The sequence below is a fragment of the Denticeps clupeoides genome, chromosome 2 (genome assembly GCF_900700375.1).
Source record: "Denticeps clupeoides chromosome 2, fDenClu1.1, whole genome shotgun sequence".
Lineage (NCBI taxonomy): Eukaryota > Metazoa > Chordata > Actinopteri > Clupeiformes > Denticipitidae > Denticeps > Denticeps clupeoides.
In genome coordinates, this window is record NC_041708.1 from 7,236,930 (window position 1) to 7,259,934 (window position 23,005).

The 23,005-nt window shown below is 40.3% G+C and overlaps 1 protein-coding gene across 2 annotated transcripts; it reads right to left on the reverse strand.

The window, feature by feature from the left end:
* Positions 1 to 6,901: 6,901 nt before the first annotated feature.
* adam9b (ADAM metallopeptidase domain 9b) lies at positions 6,902 to 22,802 on the reverse strand. 2 transcript variants are annotated; one of them, XM_028967142.1, is made up of 22 exons: positions 22,685 to 22,802; positions 21,521 to 21,630; positions 21,377 to 21,441; positions 21,216 to 21,294; positions 20,640 to 20,716; positions 19,770 to 19,950; positions 19,630 to 19,692; positions 19,466 to 19,537; positions 19,180 to 19,349; positions 18,481 to 18,571; positions 17,437 to 17,567; positions 16,497 to 16,668; positions 16,169 to 16,258; positions 12,002 to 12,197; positions 11,073 to 11,178; positions 10,744 to 10,927; positions 10,111 to 10,197; positions 9,848 to 9,953; positions 8,115 to 8,250; positions 7,900 to 7,990; positions 7,593 to 7,636; positions 6,902 to 7,296 (listed from the first exon to the last, which is right to left on the reverse strand). In XM_028967142.1, the coding sequence occupies exons 1-22, from the start codon at positions 22,746 to 22,748 to the stop codon at positions 7,203 to 7,205; spliced, it is 2,409 nt and encodes an 802-aa protein (XP_028822975.1). In that variant the 5' UTR covers positions 22,749 to 22,802; the 3' UTR covers positions 6,902 to 7,202. The 2 variants fall into 2 exon arrangements, with proteins under 2 accessions (XP_028822975.1, XP_028822985.1); XM_028967152.1 differs by lacking the exons at positions 21,377 to 21,441; positions 21,521 to 21,630; positions 22,685 to 22,802 and adding an exon at positions 20,268 to 20,492 and having other exon boundaries at positions 21,216 to 21,275.
* Between the last annotated feature and the right edge of the window lie 203 nt (positions 22,803 to 23,005).

Genomic DNA, 23,005 nt, shown 5'->3' on the forward strand with positions numbered 1-23,005 from the left:
TATTCAAGGATTTTTATAACACACATACAGGCAATTACCTGCATCATTCCAGGATTCCACTTTGAGGAGGAACTTAAGAACACTGGTGAACGTTCTCAAAGAGGTGAGCATGTGAAAACAGCGATGTTCTTAAATTTAACCTCAAGTGCAAGTTTCTTGGAGAAAAGGGGATTCCAGTGTAGTGTTGGTTCTCCCCTAGAGAAAATTATGCAGAATGATCTCAATAATGTGATTGTGGCAAAGTTTGAATCACATGAGCCGTACATCAATGTGAACTCATTTGTTTATGGTGTTCACTGTGGATTGAGATTAAATTCTTTGTGGAAGCTTCTGGATCCAAAAAGCAATTTTAGCAAACCACAGTCCACACCATAAAGAAATGAGTTCACATTGATGTGAACTATTGGATCCGAACTCATTTGAACTAATTTCTTTGACTCATTTCACCCTTTTCAGGAGGAACTTAAGGACACTGGTGAACGTTCTCAAAGAGGTGATTATGTGATAAACAGAGATTTTAAATGTCACCTCAAAAATCGAGCACAAGTTCCTGGAGAAAAAAGGAGTCCAGTCAAGTGTGGGGTCTTCTGGGGTCTCCCCTTTATGAAATTATGCAGAATTTTATGGAAATATACAACTACTAAAATAATGTGAGTCTTAAGTTGATGCAATGTGTCGGTTTTGTACATCATCTGTACAGCAAGACAATGTCCAACTTCAAAATAACAGTTCAGTATGGAAGAAATAAAATATATGAAACATGGAAAAGTAAATTGTAAATCTGACAAAGACCTCAAAATAAGGAAAAAACATTTACATATATATAGTTTAGGTTTTTTGTTTGCCGTAAAGAACTTTCCTTTATTCAACGAGGTGGTGATGATGGGCCATGCATATAAGATATAACACAAGAACTGCTTTAAATAGCCCCGACTCCCTCTGCCCCATTTTCCCTAACTGCTCATGATTTTGCCAACTTCTTCACAGGGAAAATTGAACAAATCTGTAAGACATTCTCCACCACAGATCCTACTTTACCCTCTGAAGATTCTACAATTGCTCCAAATTAGTTTTCTTAGATCACATCAGATGAAATCGTTCAATTATATGTACAGGCAATCCAACTTTAAAACAGCCAGGGTTCTTCCAATTCTGAGGAAACCCACCGCTGATCCTACAGACGTCAACAATTACCGACAAGTTTCTCTCCTCTCATTTTTTTTTCTAAAATTAGCTGTCACAGAACAACCTCCTGGATCCTAACCAGTCTGGCTTCAGAACAGCTCATTCTACTGAGACTGCCCTTTCTGACTGTTTCTCAGAAGCTACATGCGGCCATATCGGCAAAACTGTCATCTGTACTTGTTCTCCTTGACCTCTCTGCAGCATTCCAAACAGTTAACCACAAGACTCTCTTGATATCCTGAAAAGGCTTGGAATTCAGGGCACAGCATGGCAGTGGTTTGCTTCCTACCTTGATGAGCGATCTTACCAAGTAACTTGGAAAGGATCCGCCTCTGCCTAACGTAGACTCTCCACTGGTGTCCCTCAAGGCTTAATACTCCTTTTTCTCCCTCAGATCTACATGATGCTTCCGAAATCTGTGCATGTCTAAGTGACATCTCATATCTTGGATGGCAGCCCATCACCTCAAACTCAGTCCCACCAAAACTGAACTAATAGTCATTCTGTCACGATCCGGTCCAAAATGGGGGTTACTCCGGTCCGGGGTCCGGGATCCGGGATCATTGTTGTCATGTGTAATGTTCCCTAATCGTTTTCACCTGTGTCAAATGTATAAAGCTGCCCTGTTCGTTTCTGTTCACTGTCAGGTCTTTAACGTTATGATCCGTGTTCACCAGTGTCTACGTCTCGGATGTCTCCCCTGTCCTGTGATTCACCATTAAAACCCCTGTTTCGTGATGTCAGGCGAACGCGTCCTTCATTCTTCGTTCCTCGTCACTCTCCGTCCTCCTCTCTGTGCACCTGCCTCGTCATGCCCGCATGGACGTGACACATTCCAGCAGATTCTTCACCACATCAAGATCTTGATATTTACTGAACAACTCACAGTTCTCTCCTTCTACAACAACCTGCAACCTTACTTAATTAAAAGTCCTAAGTACTTACTTTTACTTTAAAGTTTTTTTTTTTTTTTTAAGTAAAAGTACTCACACAACCTCTGGGGTTTGCCATTTTGTAAAAGCATAGTACATATACTGACTTATGCCTGTACTGATGTCATTGCTCGTAATAATTACAAGCAATTATACAGTATATGTGTATTGGAAAGTTTGTTGTGTGTGCACTCTGCAATACTGTGTGTACCTTAGAATTATGTGGATGACAAGTTATCTACTAGGTATGACAGACAGAAGGAGAAGACTGAAGGAGGTTCAGATAGAAGGACGTTGTATTGAAAAAAAAACTAAAGAACGAACGTGAACTAGTTCTTTTTCAGTGTGAACTGGCACAACACTGAGCTGGACATTATGCTAGCAAAGACATTAATCTTCTCTGAGCTAATAAACCAGTTTTATCCTACCACCATGTTAAAAAAAGTAATGAAGCTACACTGGTGTGATTTTTATACTATTGCTGTATGTCAGCACACATTTCGCTAGATAATAGTATTATAACATGTCATAACATACCCAAAAGCGTAGCATACCATAGCATAGCTTACCTCTATATGTTTTTTCAAATTTGATGGGAAGTTTTTAAATGGACCGGACCGGAGTTTCATGTTAGTCATGTGTAATGTTCCCTGGTCGTGTTCACCTGGTGTATATTTATATAATTGTATAACTCTATCCTGTTCGTGTCTGTTCGCCGTCAGGTCACTGCGTGTTAATGTTCCCTTGTCGTTTGCAGTTTGTATTAAACCCCTGTCGTGTGAAGTCGCGTCCTCCTTCTTCGCCATGTCCAGCCTCCACGTGACAATACGGCCAAGGATTTCTTTGTGATTCAGAGCTCAGTAGATGCAGCTCTGGGTCCATGTTGAATGTCTCGTCTACCAGCTCGTGCTGCTCCACCATCATTGGAGCTAATAAAGCCTGATTGGTAGGAAATGGCAAACAATAGGCGAACTATTTTTTCATGCAAGATTTTGAGGAAATTGTGTTCATAAAATGTAACGAGTAACGGCATAAATTGTAGAAATGTAGTGGAGTAGAAAGTACAGATAATTGCCGCAAAATGTAATGGAGTAAAATAAAAAGTATGCATTATTATTTTTACTTAAGTAAAGTACAGTTACGTACTTTACGTATCTTTACTTAAGTACAGTAACGAAGTACAAATACTTTGTTACATTCCACCACTGCCCCTGGCAGCTCCTCTCGCCACCATTAAGTGGGTTGTTAAGTGTGGCCAACCTGGTGAACGTGTGAATTTAGCCAGGGGATCTTCCCGGGGATGGATGAAGGGCAGCATGATAGGTTCAGGATAAATTGTGTCACTGGAGAAGAGGTAGCAGTGTTTACTACATGATGTACGTAGCACATTATTTTCATTCTCTTGGTTGCCGGCTCTGGGTGTCGCTTCTATATATTGTTTCAGATTTACTTAAAAATGAAAAAGAAATAAAAAAAGTGAATTTTGTGTTCGTACCTCCTGATATATTTGACAACTGACCATTGGGTTTTAACAGGGACTGGGATTTTTGTATTACATGCATTTTGTATTTGATGCCTTTATATTCTTTCACATCTTGGTACTCAAAAAGCTATTGTATAGGCGCTGTACTTTCACAAAAAGGTTCTATTCTTACCTCAAACATACAGAAATAGCCTTCCTTCAAGAGATAATTCTCCCCTTCTGTCCAAGTGGGCGGGGCCAAGGCTAGGGGGGTTTCAATTTTCAACAATGGCATTTCTTTTGAACCAGAGAATTTAACTGCATATCTATTTGCCAGATTTTTACCAATTATACATTGGTAGATCTGGTTAAAGTTTAATCTCCTAACTTGGATGATGTTTTTTGAAAAGCTTTTTTTCCATTCTTATTGCTTAGACCCAGATTGATTGATTTGTGGTGTACACTACATCTGACTAGTAGGGATTATTCAGTCTTCTCACATATCCACCACACATACCAAATTATAATGGTTATCATTGAAAAAGTAATCAAGAATTGATAATCAATTTATACCTGTGGTACATTAATGTAATAATTTGTTTTATATTGACTATGGCTTTCTGTGAACTCCCCAAAGGAGTAGGCACTGGTGTTTCAATTAGACTTTTGTCAAATGACAGTTTTGTGAAGTTTTTTGAAACTCTATAAACACATATTCAGATATCTCAATCTTATAGCATTTACTGCACAGTTACAATGTAAATCCTAAGCAGAGAGATCTCACTTACTGCAACAAATCCATGAAGTTTATTACGCAATATGTTCAATCTTCAAGTTGTGACTTTAGTTGACTTGCTCACCAACTCATTCAACTGAACATTTGCTTCTAAAAAATAAATGTTCTATTTATACAAAGACAAAACTGACAAAGGCCAAATGGATAGAAAGGACAACTCTTTTTTTTTTTTCTTTTTACATTTACATTTACAGCATTTATCAGACGCCCTTATCCAGAGCGACTTACAGTCAGTAGTTACAGGGACAGTCTCCCTGGAGCAATTTAGGGTTAAGTGTCTTGCTCAGGGACACAATGGTAGTAAGTGGGATTCGAACCCGGGTCTTCTGGTTCATAGGCGAGTGTGTTACCCACTAGGCTACTACCACCCTATTTTTTTAATGAATGTAGAATGGAATTAGTCTAGATACTCCCCTCTGAACCAGAAGAGCACAAAATCCCAGGTTCAAGGCCCACTTTCTACCATTGTGTCCCTGAGGAAGACACTTAACCCTGAGTGACTCTGGAAACACTTTCAGCTTCTGCCCACTAGATGGCGCCCTGCATGCAAATCTGGAAAAAATGCTGATTGATTCTCTGTCAGACCAGCTACTGTATGTTACTAGACATCATTCATCTAACATGAAACTGCCAATTTCTCAAAGAAACCAGTTCCACGCGTGTCTCATTTTCTGTAGCAGCATTAAACTTTTCCTGGTTCACATGGACATTTCCAATTCACTTTTCCTTTGCAAAAAGGTCCACATAAACCTGTCAGGTGATCATTTCACAAATGAACTGTCTCCTCTTTCCAGTTCACCTCTTCAGGGCTCCTTCATGCTTTTTTCTTCAATAACTGTTCAGTTGGGGTTGGACAACATCTTGCTGGATGGATTCTGCAACTTCCACAGGGTAATTTTTTTTAGCACACCACAATAAACACCATCACCAAATTAGTTCACATCGATGTACGGCTCATGTGATTCAAACTTTCACTACTCTGGTTTCCAATCTTCTCCAGGAACGTGCACTCGATTTTGTGTGGAATGTGTGGAATGAATGTGTGCATTATACAAGTTTTTCGTATTGAACTGAATTAGTCTTTTTGAAGATATTCTAATTATATGACTAGCACCTGTACATTACTTCAATGCAAAAATATTAGGTGTGACAGATTACTTCTGTTTTTTTTAAGTTTAGCTAGTGTTCACTTTTTACAGTGTTTGGATGCACTGGGGTTTAAAAAAAAAAAAAAAAGCTTTTTGTTTAATGTGTTAATGTGTTTTTCTCCTTACAGGGTTTCTTTTTTTTTTTGCTATAATGCTACTGACAGCAGGTTTGTTTGGTTTACTTACTTACTTATGGCAATACTAAAATATTAGGTGTGACAAATTGATTACATTTTTTAGGTTTAACCAGTGTTTTTTTGTGCAGACTCACTTCACAGCCTCTTTAACAGAGCTGACAACAGGATGAGGGTGCACGAAATCCAAAAGACACCATCTCATCTAGGTTTTCACCACAATCAGACCAGGTGAACAGAAAAAGAAAAGTAGAGCGATTTATTCATTAGTTCATTTACGCAATTTATCCAGAGCAAGTTCTGATTTCTTTGTATGAATTCAATATTTGGCTTGAGGGCAACCTCTGGTGGAAATTTTGTGTCAATAGCACACTTAGAAATCCCCTTACTGCTAAAAATGCTGATGTGTCAAATACTTATTTTCCCCGCTGTATATTAAAATTTTAATGCAAATAAATACATTGTCAGAAACTATAAAACAAATAAATCCCTTTATCACTGAATACATTTTGGGATAAAACAACAATAAATTCTGTAGCAATGCAAATCAATTTATATTTTACATTTACATTTATGGTGTTTGGCAGACGTCCTTATTGAGAGCAACTTACTATGTGCTTTTATATTGGCATCAAATTAATCACTAAAACCCAGAGAAGGTTTGAGTTGATCAAATAATACTTGTAGTAACTCAGTGGTTCTTAAACTTGATCTGTTGTACATAGAAAACATAGATGAACAATATACATAAAAATATAAAACACTGAGCCGACACCGACAGCCGATCATAGGTGCTATGGTTTCAAAATAAAGACGAAATATTGTTCAGGCATACAGAAATACTAATGTAGTACTATATACTTTTGAATTTTGTAAAAGTTTATGCCCCGGCCATTTCCATTAGCTGCAAATGCTTCAAACTGTGATCATTTTCTTATTAAGGTCATTCCATACTCTCAACACTCAGTGCTACTGTATACGGTTTAGTCTGAAATCCCACTTATCACATTTGTCTTTATCCAGACGGGATCCATTAAATAAGCGAATAAATAAAAATAAAACACATACAATAAAAGAGGAAAACATGTAAGTAGTCATGTGTTGTTGTAGAGTTGTTAATTCATAGTGAGTTGTCACCCCTAATGTTGACCATGAAACCATTTTCTTACCTGATCTCCTGAAAAAAAGAATGGAAATGGTACCAAAATTTGAACTTTATTTGTACATTATACACAGATGTCCCACATTTTTAAAGGAACTTACAAATACAAAACCACAAAGTACAAAATGCAGAAAGTTTAAGACCCCCCCACATATCTGTTTGATGGTCATGACAGTAAAATATTTTAGAAACAAACACACAAAATGCAATACTTTCCACAAAAAAAAAACACCATAGTTCAGAGTAATAATTAGTTACTGAATTACACTTAAATAAGGAGCCTGATTACGAGCATTATATTCTGTACAAAATAAATGTTGAAAGATAAAAACAATTAAATAGGATGCACAGGTTTGGTCAGGGTGGTTTTGTCCACACACGGTCTAGACCTGAACCTGTCTGGGTGGTATTGGTCTGGGTACACCAGGTCCCTGCTGGTGAAGGTCTTTCATTTCACTATTATCCAGATTTTCAGAACTGAAAGTAAAAGCATACAAGTAATTAAATAAGCAAAATGACAGTTATATCGGCAGAATATTTTTAATTATGGTGCTTTATAGCAATGGATCATTGTTTTTTTTATTGGTTTTATAGGCCTGAACACGTCAGACATGCTTGTTGAAAAGAATGCTGAACTGGTTAAGATAATATCTTGTTTTCTGCACCTTGTACTGAACAATATTAGTGGTTTCAGCATTTATGAAAGTTTTGAAAGACTGTATTGGTATTTTATAAGACCATTCTGCACTACAAAAAAACAAAGCAAGCTGTACCTGACAGAAAGTCCTGAACGAACTGGAGGATATAAATGCAATGGCTGGAACAAAGAAACAGAGCACATGTAACGATCACAACGCATAAAAAATATTTTACACAAAGCAGGACTCTTTTAAATGTGAATACATGTCTAACTGTGTTCTATAAAGGAAATAATGGAAAAACAACAATAATCACCATTACATGATATTACAGAATTATTAATAACATGTTTTACTTATTACTTATAAATCTTACAAATTCATTTTCATATAAAACAGATTCTAACAAAACACAACATGTGTAGAGAGAAAAAAAAATTACCTGTGGATTGGTAGGGAGCTGCTGTATCGGGGGCTGGGGAGAGGCAGCCCTTTGGAAATTATCATAAACTCGGCTTTGTGTGTTGCCTGACCTGTTTTGAAACCAAACACAAAAAACGCACGTTCAAACAAAAGCATACAAAAATACCGACCTGGCTCGCCTGGCCCGGAAGGAATGCGAAGAATCCGTTTGAATAAATGTGTCTAAATTCTCACCCTTTAGAGCGTCTGCTTTTTAAGCACGGCTTCAGAGCGTCCCTCTTGAAGAAGTAAAGAAGCACAAGGACAATCAGCACCAAAATCGGCACCACCAGCAGGAAGAAGATCAGCAGCCCGTTCCTCAGAGAGTAATCTGTAGGGTAATAAGAAGACGACATCAGAGAGCAAAATTTCTCTCCACTTCAGTTACAGCCCGACTCTTTGACTGCTATGGTGTCTAGAATTTTTCTCCTACGTGGCCTTTGGCCCAAATTGGACATCAATTACAGCATCTGTAATTACTCAAACACTTAATTAGATATTGCAAGTTTGCTGAACTATATTGTGAAAATTAAACTTTTAGTCATTGTGATAAGCAGCAAGCGCACACTCTGCATTTAATCCATCACCATTAGTGATCAGATGGCAGCCATGAAAGGCAACAGTTTGGAGTAGTTTGTGGAGACGATACCTTGCTCAAGGGGACCTCAGTGGCATCTTAGTGGATCGGGATTTGAACTCGCAACCTATTCGGTTACGAGTCCACTGCCTTACCCACTCTCACTCATTCAATATAACAATAAATAAAAATATGTATATGTTTTTACCTTTAACCTACCATGCTCAACAAAACTAAAGGGAACCCTCAAAACAATGTAACCCCAAGTCAATCACACTTCTCTAAAATCAAACTAGCAAGAAGGTTTGCGGTGTCTGTCGGTGTAGTGTCCAGAGTATGGAGGCGCTACCAGGAGACAGGCCAGTACATCAGGAGACGTGGAGGAGACCGTAGGAGGGCAACAACCCAGCAGCAGGGCCGCCTCCTCCACCTTTGTGCATTTTGCATACCCATGCAATGACCTCCAGCAGGCCACAAATGTGCATGTGTCTGACCGTTTGAGCAGACACAGACTCCATGAGGGTGGTATGAGGGTCCGATGTGCACAGGCGGGGGTTGTGCTTACAGCCCAACACCGTGCAGCACGTTTAGCTTTTGCCGGAGAACACCAAGAATTCACCACTGGCACCCTGTGCTCTTCACAAACGATAGCAGGTTAACACTGAGTACATGTGACCGACATGACAGAGCATGGAGATGCTGTGGAGAACATTCTGCTGCCTGCAACATCCTCCAGCATGACCGGATTGGCAGTGGGTCAGTAATGGTGTGGGGTGGCATTTCTTTGGAAGGCTGCACAGCCCTCCAGGTGCTGCCATTAGATACTGACATGAGATCCTCAGACCCCTTGTGAGACCATACGCTGGTGCCATTTGCCCCTCTGTTCCTCCTAATGAAAGACAATGCAAGACCTCATGTGGCTAGAGAGGGTCAGCAGTTCCTGCAAGATGAAGTGATTGATGCCGTGGACTGGCCCGCCCATTCTCCAGAACTGAATCAAATTGAGCACATGTGGAACATCATGTCTCGGTCCATCCACCAATGCCACGTTGCACCACCACAGACTATTCAGGAGTTGGCAGATGCTTTAGTCCAGGTCTGGGAGGAGATCCCTCAGGATCCTCATCATGAGCATGCCCAGACGTTGTAGGGAGGTCATACATGCACATGGAGGCCACACACTACTGAGCCTCCATTTGACTTGTTTTAAGGACAAAGTTGGATCGACCCGTAGTGTGTTTTCCACATAACATGTACCATGAGTGCTCTTCTCGACGAACTTTGAACTGCATGCCATTTGAAGTGGTTGCAATATGATTCTGTATAAGTGTAATCCATAGGTAGGAGAGACCTATTTGAGCTGGACCGCTGTCTATGCTTCCTCCTCTGCCAGCTCTGTCACAGTTAAGCGGGGCCCAGCCGTCATTGCAGTGGCAATGTCCCATGTTGTTGCATACCTGTACACGACGACAATGCAAAAATCACTAAAATGTACCCTGAGAGACACAGAAACCATCATGTGTTTATAACCTGGTCAACAAAGAACTATGTCTTTAAACCATGCCATAACCAACTTGAGCACAGAAATATGGATCATAAAAATAAATATCATACCCCATTGCTGCTGCAATTTATCTTGGCATCACATGTAGCATTTCCATGCAGGGCAGAGCTGTTTACACACTGGAAGTTAATGCACACCTAAAATAATAAAAAATATATAATTAGGAATGCTAAATGCATGCATAAATTATAAATATTTCTCACATAAGTCAAAAGTTTAGAAACCTGCTAATTTATGGGTCTTGCATTCTAGACATTAAAGAACAAAACTGAAGACACAGGACTATATCACACATGAAGTTATGTAATAAACTAAACCAAAAAAATAGCAAACATGACATGTATATTTGCATCTCCTTGCAGGAGGGAGCTTTTGCTGTGACGGCAGCATTTCACACTTTTGGCTTCTCTCCACCACCAGGGATGGTTTCAAACAGTCCTGAAGGTTTATGCTGAACACTTTCTTATCATTCACTCATATATATTGCTACTTACACAAAAATGCGTAAAATGTTAAATGAACAAAAGTATTTGTACTGTGAGCTACTTCAGTCTGTGTTTTTAAAAAAAATAGACATATTAAAAAAGCACTAAGAATCTCTCATTGCAATGGTGTCTGTCTCCAAAGTCATAAATGTAGAGTAATATTTATTTAAGAAACATTGATAAGGGTCAGGGTTTCACCTTTCCTACGGCGCACATACTGCCCGTTTTGACGTAAGCAGGGTCCAGCACATCCGAGCCGAGGTTGTAATCAGCGTTTTTACACACAGTGCCATTTCCTATGGTCACCACGCTGATGCTCACTCCATTAGGTGGGTTGTTGGAGTCAAAATTGGTACACTGAATTTTTCCACACATTACATTTCTGTGATAATAAGACATAAACAATGTTTATGTATAATAAAACACCCAATGAGAGCAAAAAAAAAAAAAAACACAGCTCTTCAGACAGAAGAGCTAATATAAAAAAAAAATTTGATCAAACATATTCAAATAAGCAGAATACATACGCAACAGAACAGGGCAAAGGGTTTGAATTACTGTATCCACAGTTTCCGAACCTGTCGCCAATAGTGTTGACATACTTAAAGCACATATCATCAGCTTTCATAGCCCCTTAAACAATAAATGAGAAAATTAGCTTTATGCGGCAAAAGCAGCAGTACCACAATTTCACTTTATTCCTGAAGAACCTGCTGTAATTACACATATTTAATACATTAAGTCAACAACAGATGTCAATTTTGTCCATACTGTTCTAATAAACTGATGATAAAACACACACACTTCACAACAGAACTGTACAGTAAGTCTCTTTTTTTCCATATTTTGAAAAATACTTTCCATATTTGAAAAATACTTTAAACACTGCAGCACAGCACACAGTGCACACAACAAAATGTGTCCTCTGTTTTTAACCCATCACCCTTAGTGAGCAGTATGCAGTCATGACAGGCACCCGGGGAGCAGTGTGTGGGAACGGTACTTTGCTCAGTGGCACCTCAGTGGCTCAGGACTCAAACCCGCAACCTTCTGATTATGGGCCCACTTCCTTACTTACTAGGCCACCACTGCACATACACAATTATAAGTCCATACATGTCCATAGATTTGACTCATGAATGTGGACATTGGGATAAAAAAGATAATCGTAATAAATAAAAAGACAAAATAAATAACACTAGTCTCTTCATTTAGAACAATTATATGCCTATTAAATATATATTTCTATGTTGAGGGGAAACCTGATTCATTTTAATTAGATTACTGACCAGTCTCACCAAACCAGGGATGTCTTGGAGCACATGCAGAAGAATTAGCCATACATGAAATATTGTATAATATTTTAAATATTGCATAATTGCAAAATGTTTCAGTTTATAATGCAGATTCAACTGTTCTTGCTGAAAGTGTTTATATATTCTTCGAGTGGAAGTACCTGAACCAAAGAGATTCGAACACTGGTAGTCATAGGTCTGGCATCTGCCCTCATAGCAGTAGGCCGTGTTGCCTGCGCAGGGCAGCCCGTCCATAAGGTAAAAGTCACTGGGGCAGAAGGAGGAGGTGCCGTTGCAGTACTCAGCCAGGTCACACTGGTTGACTGACTGCCGGCAAACTGTTCCAGAAACCTGCAGCTGAAGCAAAAAAAGCAAAAAACAGTCAGGGCAGTTCCTCAGTATACAGGGAGTGCAGAATTATTAGGCAAGTTGTATTTTTGAGGAATAATTTTATTATTGAACAACAACCATGTTCTCAATGAACCCAAAAAAATCATTAATATCAAAGATGAATGTTTTTGAAAGTAGTTTTTAGTTTGTTTTTATTTTTAGCTATTTTAGGGGGATATCTGTGTGTGCAGGTCACTATTACTTATTAAGCAACTTAACAAAAAACAAATATATACCCATTTCAATTATTTATTTTTACCAGTGAAACCAATATAACATCTCCACATTCACAAATATACATTTCTGACATTCAAAAACAAAACAAAAACAAATCAGCGACCAATATAGCCACCTTTCTTTGCAAGGACACTCAAAAGCCTGCCATCCATGGATTCTGTCAGTATTTTGATCTGTTCACCATCAACATTGCGTGCAGCAGCAACCACAGCCTCCCAGACACTGTTCAGAGAGGTGTAAATCTCACATTTGATGATGGACCACAGGTTCTCAATGGGGTTCAGATCAGGTGAACAAGGAGGCCATGTCATTAGTTTTTCTTCTTTTATACCCTTTCTTGCCAGGCACACTGTGGAGTACTTGGGCGCGTGTGATGGAGCATTGTCCTGCATGAAAATCATGTTTTTCTTGAAGGATGCAGACTTCTTCCTGTACCACTGCTTGAAGAAGGTGTCTTCCAGAAACTGGCAGTAGGACTGGGAGTTGAGCTTGACTCCATCCTGAACCCGAAAAGGCCCCACAAGCTCATCTTTGATGATACCAGCCCAAACCAGTACTCCACCTCCAACTTGCTGGCGCCTGAGTCGGACTGGAGCTCTCTGCCCTTTACCAATCCAGCCACGGGCCCATCCATCTGGCCCATCAAGACTCACTCTCATTTCATCAGTCCATAAAACCTTAGAAAAATCAGTCTTGAGATATTTCTTGGCCCAGTCTTGACGTTTCAGCTTGTGTGTCTTGTTCAGTGGTGGTCGTCTTTCAGCCTTTCTTAACATTTACATTTACAGCATTTATCAGACGCCCTTATCCAGAGCGACTTACAATCAGTAGTTACAGGGACAGTCTCCCTGGAGCAATTTAGGGTTAAGTGTCTTGCTCAGGGACACAATGGTAGTAAGTGGGATTCGAACCCGGGTCTTCTGGTTCATAGGCAAGTGTGTTACCCACTAGGATACTACCACCCATTCTTACCTTGGCCATGTCTCTGAGTATTGCACACCTTGTGCTTTTGGGCACTCCAGTGATGTTGCAGCTCTGAAATATGGCCAAACTGGTGGCAAGTGGCATCTTGGCAGCTGCACGCTTGACTTTTCTCAGTTCATGGGCAGTTATTTTGCGCCTTGGTTTTTCCACATGCTTCTTGCAACCCTGTTGACTATTTTGAATGAAACCCTTGATTGTTCGATGATCACGCTTCAGAAGCTTTGCAATTTTAAGAGTGCTGCATCCCTCTGCAAGATATCTCACTATTTTTGACTTTTCTGAGCCTGTCAAGTCCTTCTTTTGACCCATTTTGCCAAAGGAAAGGAAATTGCCTAATAATTATGCACACCTGATATAGGGTGTTGATGTCATTAGACCACACCCCTTCTCATTACAGAGATGCACATCACCTAATATGCTTAATTGGTAGTAGGCTTTCGAGCCTATACAGCTTGGAGTAAGACAACATGCATGAAGAGGATGATGTGGACAAAATACTCATTTGCCTAATAATTCTGCACTCCCTGTATGACCACTCGTAATCACACGTAATTCATTTACCACACACTGGGAAGGAATATAACATTTTAATAAGCAAATGATGCTCCAGCACCAGAGATAGCTCATCGTTGAAAAACTCCAAGGAATAAATACATTTTAACTGATTCTCGTCAGAGTTGTTCAACTTTTACTTCATGTTCTAGAACATACTAAAAAAAAAAAAGTTGAGTATTGTAATGTCTTGAACGAGAGAATGATGAGTATTAACACACTGTTTCTTGCTGATCACATTCAAAGACATGATAGATACTTGATAACCACACACCTGTAACCATATATCACTTGAATTATATATTAATGTGCCACAAGCTACTTGCTGCTAAACTGCTTGCCAAATGCTGGCATGTTCATTATAAACTGTATTACTATGTGGAGGAATAGTTTATTTTGACTAATATTACAAATTAATTATGTATTGAAGATTTATCATATTTGACAAAAATAAAATGACTGTATATTACAAGTCATGTATGTAGTTGTTTTCGCTGCTTTTATTTCATTTACTTTACTTAGCAGATGTTTTATCCAAATCGACTTACAAGAGGAAGACACCAGCAATTCTCATTCGATTTCTATAGATAGTAAGAGCCCTGATAAGGCCTAACTTGTCAGAAAAAGAACATGCTCGGAAATTGTTAAGTGCTAGACGAAGAAATTATTGTTTTTTTTATTTATTTTGTGTGCATGTGCGTAAGTGTTAGATTCGTCTGAAATACTTTTTGAACAAGTGTGTTTTCAACTGCTTCTTAAAGGTGGTGGTAGTCTCGGCTAGTCGAATGGAGCAGGGCAAGTTGTTCCACCAGCCAGGGACAACAAAGGAGAATAGAGTTGATTGGAATCGGAGACCCCGTGAAGAGGGAATTTACAGTCTCATTTCATTTGCAGATCTGAGAGGGCATGCAGGAGTGTAGCTAGCTAGTAATGTGTTGACTTAAGAGGGTGCACTTCCATTTACAGCCCTATAGGCAAGCATCAAGGATTTGAACGGGAGCCAGTGGAGAGAGGTGAGAAGAGGCGTGACATTGCCTGGACGAGGAGCTGCGTAGCCTGTTGCGAGAGAAAAGGCCTAATCTTGCGAATGTTGTAGAGAGTGAACCTGCAGGATCTGGAGATCGCAGCAACGTGATGATTCAGACTCAGTTTGTCGTCAATCCAACACCAAGGCTTTTTGCAGACGCCGTGGGTGTTAACAGTAGCAAGCCAATTTGAATTGAGAGGTTTTGCTGAGGGGAGTTGTTGCCCGGAAAGATTAGAATCTCAGTTTTGGATAGGTTCAGTTGGAGGTGTCGCTCACACATCCATGCCGATATGTCTGAGAGACAGGCCGAAATTTTTGTCGCAATAGTGGCATCTTCTGGTGGGAAAGACAAATAGAGCTGGGTGTCATCAGCGTAAGAGTGATAAGAAAAGCCATGTGATTGGATGATGTGACCAAGTGAACGAGTGTATATTGAGAATAGAAGGGGGCCAAGGACAGAGCCTTGTGGAACACCTGTGGTTACCCTAGAGAGGACAGATTTCTCACCTCCCCATGATACCTTGAAAGACCTGTCGTGAACCAATTTAGTACTGTTCCTGTAACTCCTAAATCTGAGAGTGTGGTGAGAAGAATTTTGTGATTAACTGTATCGAAGGCAGCAGATAGATCAAGTAGGATAAGGACAGATGGTCATCCATCATTGCCAGGAGGGAGGTTTCAGTCGAATGTCCTTTCCTGAAACCAGACTGAAAAGGGTCGAGAAGATCATGCTCGTGGAGAAATGAAGAAAGTTGAGCCAGGATTGCCCTTTTAAGAATTTTTGAAAGAAAAGGAAGGTTGGAGACTGGGCAGTAGCTGTCCAATACAGATGGGTTTAATGTGTTTTTTGCAGGGGAGCAATGACAGCCTGTTTGAAAGCAGTGGGAAATGTTCCTGTTGTGAGTGAGGAATTTAAGACGTGTGTCAGAGCAGATACTATGGTGGGCTGTATGGACTGAAGGAGGTGTGAGGGGATTGGATCCAGGGAGCAGGTGGTGGGTTGACTAGACTGGAGAAGTTTAGACACGCCATTTAAAGAACCAGTTCCATTTTGACACTCAAACTGCAAAATGCATCTTGGAGTCAGTTTAGGAAGGTGTCTTTTTGTGACCCTCTCTCTGGAGTCATGTCATCTTACCTGGCAGTTAGAGCAGCAGCTTCCTTGGGCACAGGCGGAGCCGGGTGTCAAACGGCAGGTGGCTGCATCGCAGCATCTGTTTTTACACTCCTATAGCACAAGACAGCATGAAGTGCATGAATATCCACCCAATTCTTTTTTTTTGACAAATGGTCTTTTAGTCATATGGTCACAAACGAGTAATTTAATTTATGACAGTTTTATGTAATGTTTAATCTAAGTTGTTGGTTGACTAATTGGTTGACTATGTTTGGTTCGTTCAAACATCAGCTTATCCCAAGTTCAACCACAGCACTGTTCATTAAAATAAATGAATTCCCAGCCTCACCTGGGGCGTGCCACAGTCGCATTCCTCGCCCATCTCCAGCAGGCCGTTGCCACACTGCGCCACGGTCACCACGTCCGAGGCGGTCGGCTGGTTCCTTAGACAGACCCCACCTCCCCCGAGAATGAAGTTCTCAAAGCCGTTGCTGCTGCAGTCGCTGAATTGCGTTGCACCACTGTTGAAAGGGCGGCGTGCTGTTAGCAATCAACCAGCCAACCCAACAAGCCATAAGTGTAAAATAGGCCGTTAATTGCTACGATTGATGTTTAACGTTAAAATAAAATAACCAATGATTGTTTCTCACTTGTGACAACACACTTAACCACCAATAAACCCGACTAATTGGATGGAGTTTGCAGTAGGTAATTTGCAAAAATGTTGATGTGCTTGATTTAAAATATTTTATGTATAAAAAATTTAAAAAAAAGTAACGCTGCTAAGGCAACTGTTTTGTTTCCAGTCTCATGTACGAATCAGGTCAATGCAAATCAAGTTCTTTATTGCTCATGACAGCCCAGCCACGTAATAAACCCGACAAATTGGATGGGGTATGCAGTAGATAATTTACAGTTACAGCATTTATCAGACGGCCTTCAGTAGTGACAGGGACCGTCCCCCTGGAGGGTTAAGTGTCTTGCTCAGGGACACAATGGTAGCAAGAGGGGGTTTGAACCTGGGTCTTCTGGTTAATAGGCGAGTGTCTATCCCACTAGGATACTACCACCCCTGCTGATGTTGCATAAAAGTCGCTGTGAATGGTTTAATATTTAACTGTATTTTGTTTACTGTACGCTCACACGTACATGTCAAGTCAAAGCTTGAGGCTGGGCTTATTAGGAGCAGCAACCAATCATTGATTCTCGCTTGTGACAACAGGTTTGTCTAACTTTGTGCATGCAGCCAGATCCTCTTTGTCTGTAATGGAAGCTGGGGTGCTACTTACGTTGACATGGCTTCCATGATGCATTGCTTTTCCTGACATTTGCATGCTGCCGAATCGTGGATCATTCCGAGGTTGTGACCAATCTCATGAGCGATGATCGTGGAATAATATGACACAGTATTGTCACTAAACTGAGGAATGAGATGTGAAACATTACAGAACAAATCACAGTTCTGGTTTTATCTAATTTAAAATAATTTCATCTTTGTTGACATGCAAAAAAAAATTAGTTTGATGCATTGCAATGTGTAGCTTGTATTACTTTTGTTTTCTCATGTTGTCAAATGGCATTTCATTAACCACACCTAGTTGTTGGCACATTGTTGGAGCTTTGAGTGTGCTTTTAGCACACATCCTCTTGAATAATACACACAGTGTCATGTTGCTGTAGCAGGAATCAAGATCATCGTTTACAATCACCAAGCCAAGATTTGAGCCCGTTCAATAATATTACTTGAAATATTGGACCTTGAATCTTTTACTGTTAATTGCTCATTAAGTCAGGCCAAACACCGCTTTGGATCAACCAAAATATACGCTGAAATTTTCAGACGAAATTGTAGACGCAAAATATTCAGAAACATTGTTTCAATCCAAAAAAAAAAAAAAAAAAAAAACAGTATTTGAAATTCAAAGGCTAATAAAGGCATAACTTAATCAATCCGAACCAGTGTTTGGCCTGATCAGACAGATAAAACAGATTTTCAACGTGAGAAATCGGTGTTATGGCGTAAGAGTGTGTGAAGACAGTCAGAGTTGGCAGCCCTGACACATACAAGCTCATGTAATGCAAATCCTGCGTGAATCTTTCAGTGGTCGATGCCCATTTTCCCATCGTGCACTTGTCTTAGTCTAAGATTTGAATGTGTCTGATGTTCCACATGGGTAACTTTGACCAGATGACTGGGCAGCCTGGCCATGGTTTGTTGGGTCAGCCCTGGGGATCAACTGCACTTAGTTGAGTATTGATTGATTATTGTTTTGTCTTCTCTTTACTGATTTTTTCCCCAATTGTGTTATATGTTACTGTTTGTGAACACTGACCACACTGATTCCTGCAGCGGTGCTGGCTGAACAGACCGAGCCAACAAAAGCCATGCCCAACACACCGCCTGGATATGGCCCTGGCAGGCCCCTATGAAACAGAGACAGCATAACAGAGTTTGCTACCATAACTCATAATTCATACATTCTGCTTTTACCTCACATTGGGAGGCAATATTACATTTTAACAGGCAATAACAAATGACGGCTCATCATTCAGAATGGGGGTGTGGGTCCCAGGAGTTTGAGCCACCATAACTGGACTCCTAAAAAACTCAGCTTTATGACATTTAACAGATTGTCGTAATTCAACTCTCCTCATTATAGATCATTTTCTGACTGTAGTAAATAGCTAGATAGCAGGATATGTGCTTTCCCTGCACACAGGGGGCAGTGGTGGCCTTGCGGTTAAGGAAGCGGCCGCGTAATCAGATTGCATTCCGATCCACCAAGGTGCCACTGAGCAAAGCACCATCCCCACACACTGCTCCCCGGGCGCCTGTCATGGATGCCCACTGCTCACCAAGGGTGATGGGTTAAAAGCAGAGGACATTTTGTTGTGTCACCGTGTGCTGTGCTGTAATCACTTCATTTTCAAAGCCTTGTCTTTTCTCTTTAGTATTTGTCTAAATTGTTTAAATTGTGAGTGACATTCAGAAACATATATTAACCCAAACAGTTGAAAAAGCCTTCACTCACACAGTGAGCTGGCTCAAGTCATTCTTCTTTTGTGCCAGCAGCACCTTGCTCCTCCAGCTGGCGAACCTGCCCAGCACATCTCCTGCACTGCCCTGAACACTGAAGGGGTTTCCAGTGTCGAACGTCACCAAGCCCACCAGCACAATGCGCACATTCAGAGGCTTGTAATACTGGAACAAAAGGACAGCCAACAATTGTACTGAACATGTGAAAGTCAGAATGCATTTCAACTACATTCGCAGAAGTTACATGGTAGTATGGAAGAGAAAACGCAAATTGCGTTTACCCCATCCAGCAGGTTGGCCAGTTCCACCATCTGCATGCGTACCGCGGTGGAATTGCGTTTTGTGAGATTGAACTGTTTGTAATAAAACATGACATGAACAGTCCAGCAAGTTTTTTTTTTTTATTTTTATTGGTTGACATGCGCTCACTGGTAATAGAACTTACCCTGAGGCTGTCCACCACAAACACAGCCTCAACATACCTCGTCTGGGGAAGAGTCCGTTTTTGCTGTTTGATGAGGAGAACAAAATGAACAATGCGGACTTTCAGATACGGAAAAACATTGGATGTTATAGGAAAATTACCCGCAAAAGCTTAGACAGGTCTGGACTATAAGGAACAAGGACCTCATCCATGCCATCCGTTAGTCCACATACAAATGGCTGAGAAGGACTGTCCTTGAGTGCAAATAGGAGGTGCTCATTGGCTGAAGACTGAGGCACTGGTTCGAGTCCGTAACTCGCATTTCCAACCAGAATGATGCCCCTGACAAAAAGACACAGTGGGAAAATATATATATATATATATTGGGGGGGTGGATCATGAACATCTGGCTGCTGTGTTTTGAAAGACTTATATTGTGTTTCTGGCAATATTTGGTTGGACTCTCCCAGCAACAGGCAAACAAAGCTAAGCTCCACTATTCTTTTTCTACATGTACCAACGAATGATCTCATTGGACCACAACTGAGGTTTGCTTGCAAAATCCTTTTTTTTTTTTTTTTTTTGCAATGGAATATGTAATCCTAGCACCTTTTTACCAGATGCCAAGCGCACCACATGTGTACAAAAGGTGTACTTGCCAACTGCCACTCTCCAGGTGGAGTTCCTGTTTCCAATTCCTTATTTCCCAAATGTCTCTGTTCCCAATTTTCTTGTTGGGAATCCAAGCTACTAGTCCATTCTGACACTGCCATGCCATTATTTTCCACACCCACATGGTTCCGCCTGGTCCCGGTCTCCAACCTATGGTGCTTGCTGTATCCACCATTTCCCCTTTAGATCATGTATAACTGTTCTTTCAAAAACTGAAACATGATAAGTACATTCAGAACGTCAGTCTGCATTGTCTGTAAGTACATTTTGCAGCAGCATTTGTTTCAGGGTTGCATTACTAAACACTTTGTATACGATGGACTCCTTTATGCAAAGTTAAAAGTGAAGGAGAAGCACACCTGAGGCCATTGCAGGTACTGAGCGCTACCAACGAGTCTTCACGTCCCTCCACCAAGCCATGATAATGGCACTGGACCTGAAATTGGCAGAATTAGGAGGCCATACCTCTGCGGATACAACAGCACAGCTCAACAAACCTAACACTACAAGCACTGTCTGACACAACCAGTCAATTACCAAGGCTAAACCTTTCATTTTTGTCTTTTTTCATTTATATTTTGAACACATCGGACTAAGTGAAGAATTTAGCTGAACATTTTTTAGTTTAGTCATATAAAGCTATTGTGGTGCTTTAATGTGTTGTCAGTAATGGTATATATCAATACACATTGAATACTGTCAATTACTGCCAAGTGAATTATAACAGAAAATGCGGAAGAAAAAAATCATTATAATGTGACCTTACCGGTTTATTATTGTTAAGGGGTTAAAGGCCCTGCTATGCAGTCATTACATAGACAGACACGTAAAAACACGCCGTAAGTCATGTTATCCCCATCATATCTGTTTCTGCCTGAGCTTCACTTAATCCCGTGTTATGGTGGGCAGAGTAGTAGTAGATGTTTGTAACTCACATGTCGGCTTGGATGTCTTTTCACCAAATTGCCATCAGCGCCTTGAGAATATTCCTCAAAGTCTTTCGATAGAAAATCCCTGAAGAGCGCGAAAAAAATTAAAATAAAATGCATATCAATAATACGGGTCACGAAAAGCTGCTCAGCTCCGATGTTCTTACTCATTCTTCTTCAGGTGAAGAATGTAGTCTGTATTCTCAATTCTTAGAGAATATGCCAAACTCTCCTGTAAGAAAGAAAATAACGTTTTCTGTAAATTAGCCTTAAAATGTCATAGCTTATACTTCAGCTTTGTTTGTACTCACCTCATCAGCCTTGTGTTGAGTGTTAACATCCCTCCTGATTCGATCAGTGACCAGTCGAGGAATGACTATTTTGGATCCATCCATGTTTAAAATGTGCTCTTGGAAAAGGTCTGCAAATGATACAGCAATACATCATCACAACATACTCAAAAATACTGTTTATGTAATGGAACATTTATAGCGATGCTTTACTTTGTTTTGATGAGCTTTTAGAACTTGTATCTGCCCGTATAAATAATTCTGAGATGAGACAAGAGTTGGGCTGGCATTTCTAGCAGGCATAAAATATCTTGATTATCAATTATATCTAACTTACATGTGATTGTGATCTTTACCAGTGCTCAGTGCTAAATCGGCTAAAAGTTTCCAAAATTAATGTCTGCAGGGCCAAAGCATTGGCGTGAATCAGTGCACTCCTGAATTTTTATTTGCATGCTTACTTTATCTGATGAGACTGAAAATTCAAATAGTTGAATTTTAGTTCTTATTGATATCTACATCAACACGGAAACAAAACATCACAATAAATGATACTGGGGCAGTGGTGGCCTAGCGGAGAAGGAAGCGGACCCGTAATCGGAATTTTGCCGGTTCGAATCCTGAAACAACTCAGGGCAGTCATGGTAGTAATTGGGGTTTAAACCTGTGACTTTGAGGTTGATGGGCGGGCGGGGCACCCAGTAGGCTTCTACCACCCGGCATTTCTCAGTTGGAAGGAATACCAACTGAGGTACAGACAGGCCCTTGAAAAGTTTGGACTTTATCTGATAAACGCAGTAAATGCAAAAAAGATGATCCACTCAGAGGTCCCTGTACAGGCTTTTAAAAATGAGGCTTGGGTGACAATACCCATAGAAAATCTCGTTTCAACAGAGGTTTTAATTTTCATTGTAACAGACATAGCAACGTATGTTTTTTTTTTTTTTTTGTTGGTAAAAATAAATAAATCAACGAACATCCAAATACTGAAGTTAAAAAAAAAGAATAAATTACTATAAGTAGTTATGTGCTTTTATAGTTTTAACAACTTCTGTCTGTATTCACAAAGACGTCTCTACGATGGAAGCCCTACAATTCCGAGCATCCGGGTTTTTGTTTTTTTTGTTTTAAAGTTGTTGGTTCCCCATGTTGAACCGTTCTTCAGCTGCCGTGTTCAACACTCACCTCTGCAGTCGATCCCGGCGACACAAAACGAGATGCAGAAAAACAGAAGGTAATACTTGTCCATCGTTCGGACGGCGGGCTTCGTCCGCCGCTGGAAGCTCCACAGGTATGAGCTGCAGGTGAGCTCGGTGGGCGGGGCGTCCGTGACGTCACACGCGGGCTGCGCATCCCGCAGAACTGGAAGAGCTCGCCCGCTTAGTTCGCGTCAGCAGTTATTTTTATTAATAAAGTCATTATATGCTGAGTTTCTCGGTAACAGTCGGTGCAATGCATTTATTAATATCAATCATAAAAATTCAAGCTAAACATTTAAGACTAGAC